Raw genomic sequence first — 15,541 nt, forward strand, 5'->3', positions numbered from 1 at the left:
AGGTAACTTGAAAAACCTTATATCTATTAAAGAATTTAAATTTGTAGCTAAAAACCTTCCTGACTAATGGGCATCAGATATATCTGGTACAAAAAACTTTAAAATATTTTGGAATTCAAATGATATAAACCAGAGGCAAAAAATTCAAATATTTCCAGGTGCCAGGTAAATAATGTAAGTGAACGATGTGGAATAATTACAGGAAAAAACAACTGCCAAAAATACAATCTAACTTTATTTTTACTGAACCATGGTATATATAGAAATGCAACAACATAAGCATATATGATAGCAAAGATTTTATTTTAAATTAAACATAAAAACTTAAAGTCAGTATGTAATTATTAACTTTATTTGTTGTGGGTTTTTCTTGGCTCTTCTCTGGAATCAGAAACCTGATTCCTTCTGCACTTAAATATTAGTATTTTTGTCTTTCCTATGGCATTGTGAACAACTTAAAATATTTTACTTTGTCATCAGCATTTAATTTTCTACAGATTCATAATGGAAAATAATTATTGACAGAAGTAGGCACTTCCAAATATGGATAGAATTCTTCCACAAAATGTGCTCTTCCTTCCTCTCTTTACTTGGGTGGCTTCTTCTCATTGTTCAGTTCTCAGAATTAAAATTTCTTCTTCAGTGATGCCCTCTCTCCATTACCTCTTTCTTCTGTTTTCTTAATAGTATTTTTCTTACTAGTAGCTACACTTTTCTTTGTTAACCTGTTACTCATCTTTTCTCCTAGCCTGTAGTTCAACGGGTGCAGAGTCTCAGTTTCCCTCATCATTGTATAACTTAGTACATAAACTGCCTCAGGAGTTCCACAAACAATTGAAGAAAGCATGACTAAGCTCTGGTCAGAGGGCAGGACTGATAGCCGTCATGTACAATTTCCTTGGTCAGTGTTGATTTGAGACCGAATTAAACGCCTACTCCAAATGGAGAGAGATAGAAAGTTTTTTTTAAAATTTTTTTTTGGAGGGCAATTTAAGAGCACTTATGAGTTTAAATAGGACACACACTTTGACCGAACTCTTGGTCTTTCAGAAATATATTCTGTAGAGACTTACAGAATGCACACCTTTTAAAGCAGCAGTTCTTTTCCTAGACATTTAGCCTCAAGGAGAAGTCAGACAAGTACCAACTATGTGCTGAGATGCATTCTCATTACAATGTTATTTGTAAAAGCAAAAAAACAGAGATTGGAAATGAGCTAAATGTACTTCAAAATTATTTAAATGAGTTTTGGTATAATCAATGAAATGCTATGCAGGCATTAAAATTATAACTGTAGTTAGTTAAAAATAACAGTGGAAATAAATCTATAATATATTATTGTTAAGTGAAAAAAGTTTAAATAATATGTATAAAATAATCATTCCCCTTTTTTCTTTTTTGGTTAAAAAAACAACTAATGGTCATATATGTGGGTATATATATGGTCATGCCCAGAAAAACATCTAGAATATATAGAAAGTTGATCACAGTAATTATCTCTGGCTAGTAGAATATCTAAATTCTTTTTGATACTGTTTATTGTTACAAGGAATATGCATTAATTTTATAATAATTTTTAGAAGTAATAAGGATATTTCCATTTGTGAAAAGTATTTCTTAAGAAGATTATCCCTCTTCTCTTAGAAATAAGTTTTAATGTCTCCCATGCCTTTCAGTCAGAAATTTCTTCCAATTATGGGATGTTTCACATTGATGAGAAACGAGAACTGTTTAAAAAAAAAACATTGACTTTCATTTCTCTTTCAACATGATCCAGAACATATTTATGCTTAAAACCTTTTTTTTTTTGGTTTATTTCGCTGAGTATTAATAATTGTTTTGAAGTTATGATTTTGTTATCAGGATCAATTTGCAAACTTGATTTCATTTACATTTGACTACATCAGTATTTTTTAAGTGAATTCAAATAACTAATTTAAATAACTAATTTGTATGGTATTCCATTTGCTGTGTATAACATAAGCTCTGTATAAAAGGTAAGCCACCATCGCACCAACAGACGATCAGCTCATCACCCTGACAAATCATGTTGTGTCATATGGGGTCTTCATTTCTTTAACAACCACTTCCAGTAAGAGCTGGGTCACTGAGCTAGATCCATAGTCCAGCTAGTTTACAGTTTCTTTCTGTGCACGGATCAATCCAAACAGCCTGATGGGATCATCATGAATGTTTTCCTCTATTGCCTGGCTTTCTGGTGGGAAACTGTCCACCAAAGTGGTCTTAGAAAGGTTGATATCCATTGCATGTACCTGCCCATCTTCATCCTTGTCTGACAAATAAGTTTTCTGTTTCTTGTGCTTTCTGCGCTTCCCCTCACAGCTGTGATCTAGTGAGGCATAGAACATCTTTACTTCAGTTTCCTAGAAAGAAAGGTATATTAATTCTTCATTGTTAGCCATTCTTTAACGTTGATAACCTCTGGGTATTTCTAAGGCCTATAAAAAACACACAGCTTGTTTTCTGGGCTTCAGCTACCTTATTTGCCAAATTTGTCAATTAGGATGATAAGACTTTGGGGTGGAAAATGCTTAAGTGAACTTTTTGTGTGTATAGTTTTATTTCTTTTTATACTCAAAATATACATGAACCTTTTAGATGGATTTTTACCTGTCTCTCCCCCTGCCTTCACCTCAGGGAGTGCCTGCCCTGTGTTTTGCCTATCAAGTAACAATACTAATTTGTTAAACTGGGAACAAAGCATGACCGGAAGGAATTTAACCAATCAAAAATCTGCTTTACATATGTTTAATACTTGGTCATTTGATGGTACCCGCAAAACTCCCAAATTTTTCTACATTTTTGAGACCCAGAAGTATAATGTTAGGGACTTCCCTGGTAGCACAGTGGTTAAGAATCCTCCTGCCAATGCAGGGGACATGGGTTCAATCCCTGGCCCAGAAAGATCCCACATGCCGCAGAGTAACTAAGCCTGTGTGCCACAACTACTGAGCCTCTGCTCTAGAGTCCGCATGCCACAGCTACTGAGCCCATGTGCCACAACTACTGAAGCCCGCATGCCTAGAGCCTGTGCTCTGCAATAAGAGAAGCCACCGCAATGAGAAGCCCGTGCACTGCAACAAAGAGTAGCCCCCACTCGCCATAACTGGAGAAAGCCCACGTACAGCAACAAAGACCCAACACAGCAATAAATAAATATTAAAATCGGGTTAAAAAAAGAAAGAACTATATGTGTTTGCTACGTTATAAAAAAAAAAAGTATAAGGTTAACTGTCCATTTATATGACTGGCATTTGGCAAGAATTGCATTTCTCATTTTCCCATTTTTTTCCTTTTTTTCCTTTTTTTTACTTCCTTCTTGCCTACCTGTCCCCAGATCCTGTTTGAGCCCCTTTAGTTTGGTCTTGGAGATACTCATTTGCATCCAAGAAAGCCTGGTAGTCCTCTCTGGCCTAGAGCTGCGTCAGTACTAGAATAAGAAGGGCAGGAGACTAGAGAAACTTGGGGAAAGCAATAGGCCTGAAGACAAGACCTTGAATTTGGTGTTTGAAAGTTTAGGATTGAATTCCGGCTCTGTAATATACTGGTCATGGGACCTTGGGCAGTTTTTATTTGTTTGTTTGTTTTAACTATTTTGAGCCTCTTGCTATAAAATGAGAGTACCTATCTTACAACATTATTAGCAAATAGAGATAATATACAGTGGACCCTTGAACAACATGGGGGTTAGGGATGCCAACCCCTTGAGCAGGTAAAAATTCATATATAATTTTACGGTCAGCCCCTCCATTTCCGCAGTTCCGCATCCACAAATTCAACTAACCCCTCACCGTGTAGCACTGTAGTATGCATCTGGTGAAAACAATCAGCGTTTAAGCAGCCCTGTGTGATTCAAACCCGGTTTTTCAAGGTTATCAGAGCTGTAGGCTAAATTAAACTTTAGGACAGCTATTGAATAAACCAAAATATTCTGTATTAAGGATTTACCATTCAGAGTAAGCCAAAGGTATATCAATTTGTGGAGTCTAGGGTAAAGAAAGCAACATTTGGATTAACAAAACCCTTATGCATGGATAAGCTTCTCCCTGTAGGCACTTGTTTTCATGCTAAAAGTTAAATGTCTTAAATCTTCTCTACCAGGCAGGGGGATGGCTCTATTTACAACCTCTTTTGTATGTTTGTCTGACTTTTTATTTGTAAAATAATCATTTCTGGAAAATTGTATAGAAGATAGGTAACTTGTATCTTTGCTTGAGTCTCTACACTCTGCCAGTTAGCCCATATACTGTCTTCAAGTTATCTTCCTAAGGCATAACTTCAATATTTTACCATTCTGTCTCAAAAATTTTAGCCTAGAATCTGAATTTTATAGCATGGCATTCAAGGTTTTCTATGCTTATACTTCCACACTTTCTATTTTGATTCCCAGTACTCACCTACATAAACTCTCTATTTCAAGCAAACTGGACATTTCACTGCTTCCTGAATACACCTCATGCTTTTCAGACCTGCCTTGCCTTTGACTAGATAGATAGAGAAGATGTCAGTGAAGTTAGAAAAATAACCAAAAGACACTTGGTAATACAAAGGGGTGGATATCTTTTTTGACTGTCCAGCACTTTGTTCTATTCTCTTTCTTTGATAAATTCTCCATTTTCCTTTAGGAAATTTCCCTCTTCTATCTGGTCCTGGAGAGCCTATCAATCACAATACTGTACTCCAAGCTTAGCACAGGATTAAGCATGCAACCCAGGCTGGAACCAATTACACTACCCATCCTCCTGCCAACAGAAGTTGGCCCAAGGGTGGACATGTGACTTCAGTAGAGCCAATTACATGGCATCTTTGGGATTGAGGTACAGATGCAGAAATAGAAAAGATATCTTTTTCTGGATTTGGGAGGAAGAAAATCTGAGTCTCCAGTGGCTTTCCCAGCCTCAATGGAAGAGTCTGTTGGTAATAGTAGAGAATGAAGTCAGTAACAGAGAAGGAGGGTGAAGAAATGGAGAGAGCTCTCATATTCAATCATTTCAAAAACACAAGACACCCTTTCGTCTCCCAGTTACATGAGCCAGTGATTTCCCTTTTATGCTAAAGTGGTTTGAATTGGGTTTTTGCACTTATAACTGAAAGCAAGTAATGTATGTCTGGTCAACAACTGGTCCGCTTTATCAAGTCCTGCAGAGTTCAAAGAACAAGAGTCCTGAGAAAGGACCACAATGTGTACGTGTAATAGTCATTTGTGACTTCCAGAGTGTTGTTCTACTTGAATAGATGCATGGAAAATATAGACAGGGAAAAAAGAATTTGTATCTATGAAAAGAAATGGAAACCATGGAAGAAAGTAAACACCAGTTTAGGAATTAGAGAGAAAAACAGGTTGAAGTAGAGCTTTGTTGTTTTATTTGTTTTTAAATATTGCAGGGATTTGTGTATATTAGTAGGTCAGTAGTAATTCGTTTAAAGAAAGAAATGGAGACAAATTAAATAATTGAATGTGCAAGATCTTGAAGGAAATAGGAGAAATACTCAAGAGTACAAGTAGGAGTATTGGCTTTGGAAAGAGGAGAGGTTGCTTCTGACATAGGAGGGAAAGGAGGGATAGGTGAGAGGTTTTAACAGGAGGATAAGAGAAGAGAAACAAGTTCACACTTGCATCCTTCAAATTTTTTTAAGACATGGGAACTCTCATGAACTCATTTTATCGTTAGGTTTCCTGATCATCTCTTCCTAGTTAATAGTAGACTTAGATACTGAATTACAACTTCTGAATTGTACACATCATTTTCAAAGGACAAGAAGCTTATTCCCTTTTCCGACAAACACTTTATCCATCAGGCTTTATTGCATTATATTATAGGTTCGTTATGCTTTTGTAATTGACCAAAGTAACTATGTATCATAGTAGCTAACTGGGTAGTGTTTTTTTTTTTGTTTTTTGTTTTTTGTTTTTTTTTGCGGTATGCGGGCCTCTCGCTGTTGTGGCCTCTCCCGTTGTGGAGCACAGGCTCTGGACGCGCAGGCTCAGTGGCCATGGCTCACGGGCCCAGCCACTCCGCGGCATGTGGGATCTTCCCGGACCGGGACACGAACCTGTGTCGCCTGCATCGGCAGGCGGACTCTCAACCACTGCGCCACCAGGGAAGCCCTGGGTAGTGTTTTTGATGATAATGGTCATTCTAATAAAATGGAATTGATCAGGTATGAAGAGATGACTTCTGGGTGGGATAAACTGGGAGATTGGGATTGACATATACACACTACTATATGTAAAATAGATAACTAATAAGAACCTACTGTATAGCACAGGGAACTCTACGCAATACTCTGTAATGACCTATCTGGGAATAGAATCTGAAAAAGAGTGGATATACGTATATGTATAACTGATTTACTTTGCTGTACACCTGAAACTAACACAACATTGTAAATCAACTATACTCCAATAAAAATTAATTTAAAAAACCAAAGAGATTACTTCTAATTTTTGAAATTGAGCTTCCCTGGTGGCGCAATGGTTGGGAGTCCGCCTGCCAATGCAGGGGACACAGGTTCGTGCCCTGGTGGGAAGATCCCACGTGCCGCAGAGCGGCTGGGCCCGTGAGCTGTGGCCTCTGAGCCTGCGCGTCCAGAGCCTGTGCTCCACAACGGGAGAGGCCACAACAGTGAGAGGCCCGCATACCGCAAAAAAAAAAAAGAAAAGAAAGAAAAGAAATAATTTTTGAAATTAAATTTGTCAGAAGGGTGAAATAGAATGAAGACTGGTCTCCTTAGAAGTGTCTTTAAATATATAATTTATAAAGTAGCAGACTTTGAAAGATATTTTAAGGCTTTGCACAATTTCCAGTTGAGTAAAAACCAGACGCAGCACAAATAAAGCTGGCCTGTTTAATTTACATGTTTTAAACAGCAACTTCTACTCAGAATTCTCAGTTCTTTCATAACTAAGGTCCTGTGAATCTCTGCATTTCAGGTGGTGTAGTTACATTTTAACCTTCTTGACAGGTTTTCTCTTTATTGTCATGAATATTACCATGAATTTTGCAGATCATATTATAACATGCAGTTTTTCATATCTTTTATCTAAAAAATACATTTACAATTAATTGAACATCACATGACAGATTTGCCCATGAGAGGACGACCTTACATTTTGCTTAAACCTCACCACATCTTGGTTTCTTAATAAAAATTTCAAGAATTTGATTTTTTAGGAGATTCATACAAAGAAAAAGAGAAATTCTATCTTAATGGGAAGTTTCCAAGTTCTGACCCATCTTTGGGAGGAGAGTGTTTTCTATTAGGCAAGAATAAGTTTGGATTCTGTCTCCCCACTTAGTTTCTAAGTCTCTAGGTTAAGTTTTTCATCTTTTGCAAGCCTCTGTCAAATGGGAATAACCGTGCTGTCTCCCTTACAGGAATCTAAAAAGATATGCCTGTAAAGCACATAATACAAGCCTGACATGTAAAAACTGCACAGGAAATGCTGGCCCTATGACTGTTTCTAGGGAATAGCACAAGAGCACATAATAAAAGGGACGAGATCGAGGAGAAGAAAGAACCATCAAAACTGAAATTTATAACATTTCAGCCTCACGTATGCTAAGAATCGTGAATGGCAGTGCTATGTCTGAGGATGCTGAACTGATTGTGGTAGTAAAAAGATAAACTACCCATTTCTTCCTGGGTTTTTCTGTTTCTACTTAGGCTTTAGTCCTGCCTATCTCCACACAAGCCACATGTAAATCTCCTGTCATAAGACCATAGCCATAGGACTTGTATTAAATTTACACTCATTTTTAAAAAATAAAACAGAAGTATGGTCTTTTATAGTTAGTTAATTTATCTTTTCACTAAAGGTCTCTTTCTCCCCATCTGCCATAAATTCCCGACATCTAGGTCTTCTGAGAATTCTGCATGTGTCACCTTTTATATTTATTTCTATGATACATGTAATTTTTTTTCCCTCTGAAAGGAAAAGCTTAACTAATACTTTAGGAAGAGAATCCACTTTTCCCTTGAAATCTACTGCCTTTGTAGTTGTACGTAATTTTGACTCTTTAAGTGTAGCTCTGAGTACTATTTATTTGCCTTTGAGCTTTTCATTAGAGCTCAGGCTCCAGATTTGACACCGACTCAGAATGCAAAATTTCTAACAGGCTGCTTCTGATGTTTATCAGAATGTGCTGCTTTTATGCTCTTGAAACATGCAGCTGTGCTATGACCTAGGCTGAACTTGGCCCTTGATACGGAAAACAAGACTTACCTGTGAAGGTGGGGCGTCTTGCAGTTTGTTCACAGATCTCTCTGGCTGGGCTTTCATTTGTTCATAGTAGTTTTCATCCACTGGTTCTTGGGAGTGGAAAAGAGATTTACAATGGAAAAATAAAAAATCCTGGCATGAATAAAAATACATGACCCAAACAACATTTAGCTATAAATGTGAAACCTTCAGGGATCATTTGACTAGGCTTCTTTGTGAAGAAACAAAGAGGTAAGGAAGCACAAACTGCTCTGCAGATCAGACTGTGGAGAAGTCTGTTGGCCTACAGCATTAACAATTAGACAAAAGAAGGTCACTTGGGATAAGGACTAGATCATATTAATTTTTTTATACCATTGTAAGACATGACAATCTCAACTTAAACTACCATTTAGATATTATTGAGATCCCACGAGTTAAAGGATTGTCTGTGTTCTCTTTAAGCGTGATTACAAATGGTGCAGATGGCATAAAGCACAGAGCACATATATTGATGATTACGATTTGGTAATTTTTTCCCTAAGTAAGACATTTTACTAAGAGGCCTTCTTAACCTTATGTACCAGTTTTGAAAAAGAGGGTTTAGATTATGTTTGTCGTCCCATAAATCAGTGACAGGACAGTTCAGCCAGGCTGTTTTGAGGGTCTGGGGTGTATAATGCTTTTACTAAGTACTTGGGTGTTTTTGTACATGTCCACCAGCCAGCAGACCTGCTGCACTTATTTCATCCTGCGGGGATGCTTACTGAATCATCCGTACCTTTCTTTCCCCAGATACTCCTATTTAAAAGGGAGAAGAAGGAGAGTTAATGACTTGTAGGATGGCAAGTAACCTGGCAGAGATGTGGATTGCACCAGTTTGACCCCATAGATAAAAATATATGTTTACTATAATACAAGGTACTTCAAAATCATTCAACCCTTTCTGAAAAGCAATGCAGAGAACTGGCCCGTAGGGTGATGTTTCTCAAAGCATGGGTCATGGAAAACATGCATTAGAATCACCTGGAAGGCTTGTTAAATAGCAAGTTCCTGAGCTCTATCTTGGAACTACTAAATCAGAACCTGTAGGAGTGACACCTGTGCTTATTAGACATGGCTACTGCAGATATGGTGGGCTTTGAGCCACCAGAATACATAAGAAATTAAGTCCTCAGATATTACAGGTGGGCACCAAAATTCTGCAAGGGGAAATGGGAAGGAAAGTTATTTTTAATAGTCTATTCCTGAAAAATAGTTTCTGATTCCTCAGAGTGCAGAGCTTAGAGGACACTTTACCATGGGGGGAAAGACAAAAATTAAATAAATTCTTGACTCCTATAAAATTCTCATGTGTGTAACGTTAGGAGATTCCATACTGTTTTGATATATAGAGATTCAGATAAATTTAGCCCATTACTGGAAATCTCTGTGTTTGAGACTCAGAGATCAACAGGAATTAACCCCCAAGTCTCCTATCATGAATTAAGTGAACTTCTTACAGGGCAAGGATAGTGTTAAATGCTAGCGTTACTCTCAACAGCTTCTCTCATCAGAGCGCTGGAATTAGATCACAGCTGTTTGTTCTGAGGCATTTAGGGGCATTTTATTTTTGGGGTGGTTGGGATATTTCAAGTAATAAGGGTTGCTGGGAATTGAAGAGTACTTGCTACAAAAGAACAAAAAAATGTATAACCCACTCAGTGATGGTTTGGCGCTTCTCTTTCCCTGCTTGTCATCAGTGTAAACCTAGGTTCTCTACTTTAAAAGAACCAGTTAAAACAAGAGAAACCAGAGAATGTGTTCTTTGTTCCAAATTATTCACTGTAGATTTGCTTTTATACACAGAGTGTAAAGCACTGTTTTCCTGGGTCATTTACTGTTCTAGAAATAACTTTATTTCATAGAATTCTGTGTGTGTCAAAATTCATGGTAAGAGAGTCTTCCGGTATTCTCATTACTACTAGAGTAAAATAAAGAGAATAGAGAAAAACAGGATGTTGATTTACACTGAATGTTGCAATATGATTTATGATATGCAGCTTTGGAAATATATGCTAAATGATATGCTAAAAATACTGAATTTATGGTTACCATTGGAACGTTTAAACGTGACTGTGACAAAAAATAAGCTACCTCAAATTCTTTGTGGAATTAAGTGAGGTAATTGATTTATAAATAAATTTAATTTCTGGAAAAATAAAACTTACCTGGGACCACATTATCTAAGTTACCATAAATTGGTGTGTCTTCAAGGTCATACTCATTTTCCCTATAATAAGGAAACAATTTGCCTTGTTAGAATCTACTTTACACATAGTTCAAAACTAATCTCTCAGCTAAATTCAATATTGGGTAAATTATTGCATGCTCTTATTCAGCCTTGACCAGCCAAGGTAGATAGGCAAGTAAGTCAGTAAATGCAAGTGTGTATGTGTGTGTATGAATTTGAAACGATGTGTTTTGGACCCTCTTTGGGGGAACAAAAATAGCAAATACTTATTTAGCACTTGTTGTGTGTCAGATACTACTTGAAGTGCATTATATATATTCATTCATTTAATTCTCACAACAATTCGACCCGATAGGCACTACAGCATTCCCACTTTAGGGATAAGGAATCTGAGGCACAGATTGGTTATATAATTTGCTGAAGGTCACAAGACTAGTAAATGGCAGAGCTGGGATTAGAACCTAGATTATCTGTGCTCTAATCTATACATTGTACTTCCTGTTTATTTGCCAAGAATATCACTCTGAACATACCCCTAACACTCTGTTTACTAAATAAATATTAATTGACAGTGATGATAAAAAAATAAGAGGCCAGAGAAATATCATAGACTCAGCTTGGCAGATGCAATAAAATGATTGATCACCTATTACATCCAAATACTGTGCTGTTTTACATGCATTGTATCAAAAACCAAGGGAAATTCTGCAGAAATATTATTATTTTCCACTTTACAGATAAGTCTGAGATTCAGATAGATTAAAGTATTTTCCCTAACCTTATGTGTAATATCAGCAGTAAATAACAATTGTGAAAGCTTTTCTTTATGCCAGTGCTCATTCAACCCTCAGGACAACCCTATGAGATGCATTTTTTAAAAGCCCCATTGTGCACATAAGGAATTTGCAAGCTAGAGAGGTAAACTGTCAAAAGACACATAATAACTGTCAGTGCTAGGATTGTAATGCAAGTCTGGTCCTAAAACTCTGAATACTATTTGCTCTTGATGTTTGATTAACTTTCCTTGTAACCTCATCTGAATAATCCTAATAGGATTACAGTAGACAACCTACCATTGTCACCAAACAGTGACAATGGCCCTGTTGACCAGCTTTCACAATAGCAGGTTGGGGACAGAAGAACATTTCAGGCAGTGAGAGTGGCATTTCATAAAACAGCAGCAAATGTTTTAACTTTGAGATTACATATCATTGAGAGCTGGAGGGAATTGCATCAAAGGGAAAAGAACTCTTATCTCAAGGCAGAACACCTATATTACTCCCATGCTTCTGAAAGAAGACAGTATATGTAAATAGTACGTAGGTATCGTTAAAAAAAAAACAACAGATCAAATGATACCTGTATGAAATGATTTGAAAATCCAGATGCTGGCATGTATTTCGCTTATCTGATAACAAAGAAACTCATCCATAGCCTTTCTTTCCATTGGTAATTCACTACAGCTTAATATTGGGATATGGAATAGTCCCTGCTCATGGTTTTTCTCTGGCTATACGGAGAATATAATAGCAAAAGGTGAAGAATTTTTAATAAGACAATCCATCCATTTTTCCTAGCCCACACAGATAGCAGATACAACCTGCAAATGATAAATCATGTGCAAAAAATGAACATCATTTCATTCTCTATGAATGAAAATAAGACGTGATTTATAATGCAGTGCCTTGTGTCTACAGGCAGGTCTCAAATGATTAATCATTGCAAATAAACTATTATAAAGAAGCAGTTGCCTAACCAAATTAAAATGTACGTCTTTACTTGGCAATGCCAAATAGCTCCAGCCTATTGCAAATATCTAATAAACTTCAAGCACAAATGTTTGGCAGTGTTTTATGTTGAAGATTGATTACTATTTAAAGTATATTAATAAATATGCCCAGAGACTAGCGCACCTCTGAGTTTTGGGCCAGATCAGATTCTCCACTGTTCTCAACATGTCTGAAATGATCTTCTAACTAATCAGCACATTTACTGACATTCCAAGATTTAAAATAATATTAATTGCATCTTTTACTAGGGCTCAAATTTTCTACTTTCATATAAATTTTCTCTAGTCTTTTTAAAGTTTGTATTTATATTTTATTATTATTTTATTGTGAAGTGCTTTAAGGAAAATGCCTCAAATACTTTATTATCTAAGTAGATTAAATAAGTAAATTCAATTTTTAAAAAAATCATTACTTCTGCATGGGTGATTTTGGACATAAATTCTCTGAATTTCAATTTCTTTATTTATGAACAAGGATATTAAATTATTTAATCCCTATTGTTCTTTTCAGCTCCCAAATTCTGTGACATAAATGTAGGGTTCCAATATCCAAATAAAAATGAAAGATTTCTGTAAAACTAAATAAAACTATTTTAAGGGGCTGGGAAGTTGTAAGATTGATAAAAAAGAGTAAGCTTAGGGTCTATCAGAAGTTGTTTTTGCTAAGTGTTAACCTGATTTGCTTAGTAGACATTTCTTTGAATAGGCAGATATATGTTTCGGCTTCACCAGTGTTTAAACGTTACTGAAAGCCATGAGAGAGGATGAAATTACTAATGGAATGAGTGTAGATAGAGAAGAGGCTCACTAGACTGAGCCCTGGGCACTCTCATGTCGAAGGTTCAGGAACCAGCAAAGGAGAAGAAGCTGCTACTAATTGAGGAGGAAAACCAAAAAGGGGGTGGCCCAGAGTCTGGAGAAGCAAGTGTCTCAAGAAGTAGAGTGTCAATGTGTCAAATGCTACAGATGGACCACGTATAATGAGACTAAGATTTGCCATGTAGATTTCATTGGTGATCTTGACAAAAGCTGAGTCAGTGGATTATTGAGGACAGAAGATCGAATAGAGTAGGTTCAAGAAAGAAGAGAAGAGGAAGAGAAGTCAGCAAATATGGACAGAATGTAGATGGCACTTCCAAGTTTTGCTATGAAGGGTGCAGAGCAATGGAGAGGTAACTATAGGCAATCTAATATCAAGGGAACTTTTCTTTTTTTTTAAAAAGATGTCAAACAGTACTGTCTGTTTATATACTGCTGGGAATGAGACAAAAAGGAAAGAAAAAGCAATAATAAAGGAGGAGAGAAAAGGCAAAGTTGTTGCAACAATGTGTTCCTGAGTATATGCTCATTAAATTTTTACTTTCTCTGGCAGGGACTGTGCCATGGGTGTAGGTTTCTTGAATTTGGGGTGAGTGGCTATCAAAGATAGATTCTTGGTCCAGGAGAAAAGTGTAAACCCCAGCAATTTTTGTATAACTAGGGTTAGTATGACTAGGGTTAGCTAAGAACCAGTAGTATTTCCTATGAGGGGGGAAGTTAATGGACTCTCAGGCAATGATATCTAACATTAAATTTTTATTCTCTTGATGAGTGTTCATATGTCCTTCTAATGATGTCTACTTTTTTGTAAAGTCAGTCAAACACAGGAGCTTATATTGCCAGCGCTTTGGAGCCCTTGAAAAGAAGAGTCTTTGTCAAAGTTTGGGGGAAAGGAGACTGGAAAGATCTGCCAGCATGAAGAATTCTAAACAAGATGGGGAAAGAAAACTAGAGCAGTGACACAGAGCTAGGGGTGCCCAAGAGGCAACCAAGAATAAGGTTTTTGGAACCTATAAGCACATTCTGGGGGATTCCCAAAAATACTTAGGTTAGGGACTGGACTTCTTGCATTCGCACAGGGTTGGAGCTTGGATTATGGTTACTTGTACATTGAAACAAATAAACAGAAGGCTTGAAAACATGGAGATACTTTGGTTCCAAGTGTGGCAGTGGTCACAGTGAGGGTCTCATCTGCATATCTACTTGGAAGTCTGAGGCACCAGGGAAGGCTACCCAGGAGTTCTATTGTCATCAGGATACTCAACCCTGGGAACAGGTGGGGATTTGTCCTAAGTCCTTGAGAGAGATTCTGAACACTGAGGAGCTATAATAAGCTTAGTGTAAATCTGCACTGCTTTCCTACATTAAGGGGTAAATATAATTCAAACAGGTGGGAATTTTCTTAGACCTTAATTTTCACCTAATAAAGCATTTAGCCTTTTTTTTAAAAAATCAGTCAGCTACCCTTGTAAGTACAGTATTATATTATAATCCATACTTTTCAGATGATAAAATTCCACTTCAGCAATGCTCATTTTCCCAAGATTACAGACCTGGTAATTGCAAGAGTGATTAACATCCAGGACTGTTTGTACCTCAAACCAATGCTATTCTCACTGCATTATCCTCTTAACACAGATCAAAAGACAAGAATTGTGTAGAATTACGTTTAAAGGACAAATAAAGTGGCCCAGGGGTAAATACCAGGAACTGTATATTTAACTTTCTATTAGATATAGATGCTTTGCTGTCCTTAAAGTGATCATGTTCCTGACTTACTAATGTAGGAAGGCAGGGATTTGGGGAAGCAGGAAGATAAGACCAGAGAAGCAAATTTCTTTCCCCTCCAGCATAGCTTCCCACCTAAACCAATGCTGAGTAGGAGCAGGGGGACAGTGCAGCAGGGAACCCAGTGTGAGGGAAGTTGCCTCCCTTCTACCCAGCTTTGAACCATCTAAGGACTGAGGAAGCATCCACAATTCTAGCCCTTCCTAAGAAAGATAGCCCTTATTTCCACCTGCTGTTTTAATGTTTATTTCTTAATGGCCGGAGATAGTTCATTCGTTTTTTTCTGAAGCCTCCATGCTCTCCTATAAAGGTGACTTTGGCTCCCAAACTACATAATCAGAGAAATAGACAATCTGTGAAGTACATACATAAGCTTGTGAATTAATATGCCAGCCTCTTTTTAATAGATACAATCTGCATTGTATATTCAAATTTTGCCTAAATGGAGATTTATTACAGTAGATAACAGATTATTAAATCCTTGAGGGAAGGATCGCATCTTTTCATCTTTGTATCTCTGTTGTCTAAACAAATGCTTATTTGTTGAATGAATATTTATTGAAGGAACAAATGTTATAAAAGAACAAGCCTCCTTTCTGAATTTTCCCTGCAGCTAAGAGCCTGCTTGCTTTGAGATGGGTGTTTTACCAATTTTTCTTTCTGATTCTTCCCATCCTAATCCAAAAAC

At 36.9% G+C, this 15,541-nt stretch overlaps 1 protein-coding gene across 1 annotated transcript in view; it reads right to left on the reverse strand.

Annotated features, from left to right (window-relative positions):
• Positions 1-2,129: 2,129 nt before the first annotated feature.
• Positions 2,130-15,541, reverse strand: part of TRAT1 (T cell receptor associated transmembrane adaptor 1) — a 30,632-nt gene continuing 17,220 nt past the window's right edge. Inside the window, exons 4-7 of the mRNA XM_065875873.1 lie at positions 10,435-10,496; positions 8,249-8,334; positions 4,459-4,464; positions 2,130-2,384 (exon numbers count right to left, since the gene is read on the reverse strand). Coding sequence (XP_065731945.1) covers positions 2,130-2,384; positions 4,459-4,464; positions 8,249-8,334; positions 10,435-10,496 — 409 coding nt within the window. The remainder of the gene's footprint in view (positions 2,385-4,458; positions 4,465-8,248; positions 8,335-10,434; positions 10,497-15,541) is intronic.

This window comes from Phocoena phocoena, chromosome 4 (assembly GCF_963924675.1).
Source record: "Phocoena phocoena chromosome 4, mPhoPho1.1, whole genome shotgun sequence".
Taxonomy (NCBI): Eukaryota; Metazoa; Chordata; class Mammalia; order Artiodactyla; family Phocoenidae; genus Phocoena; species Phocoena phocoena.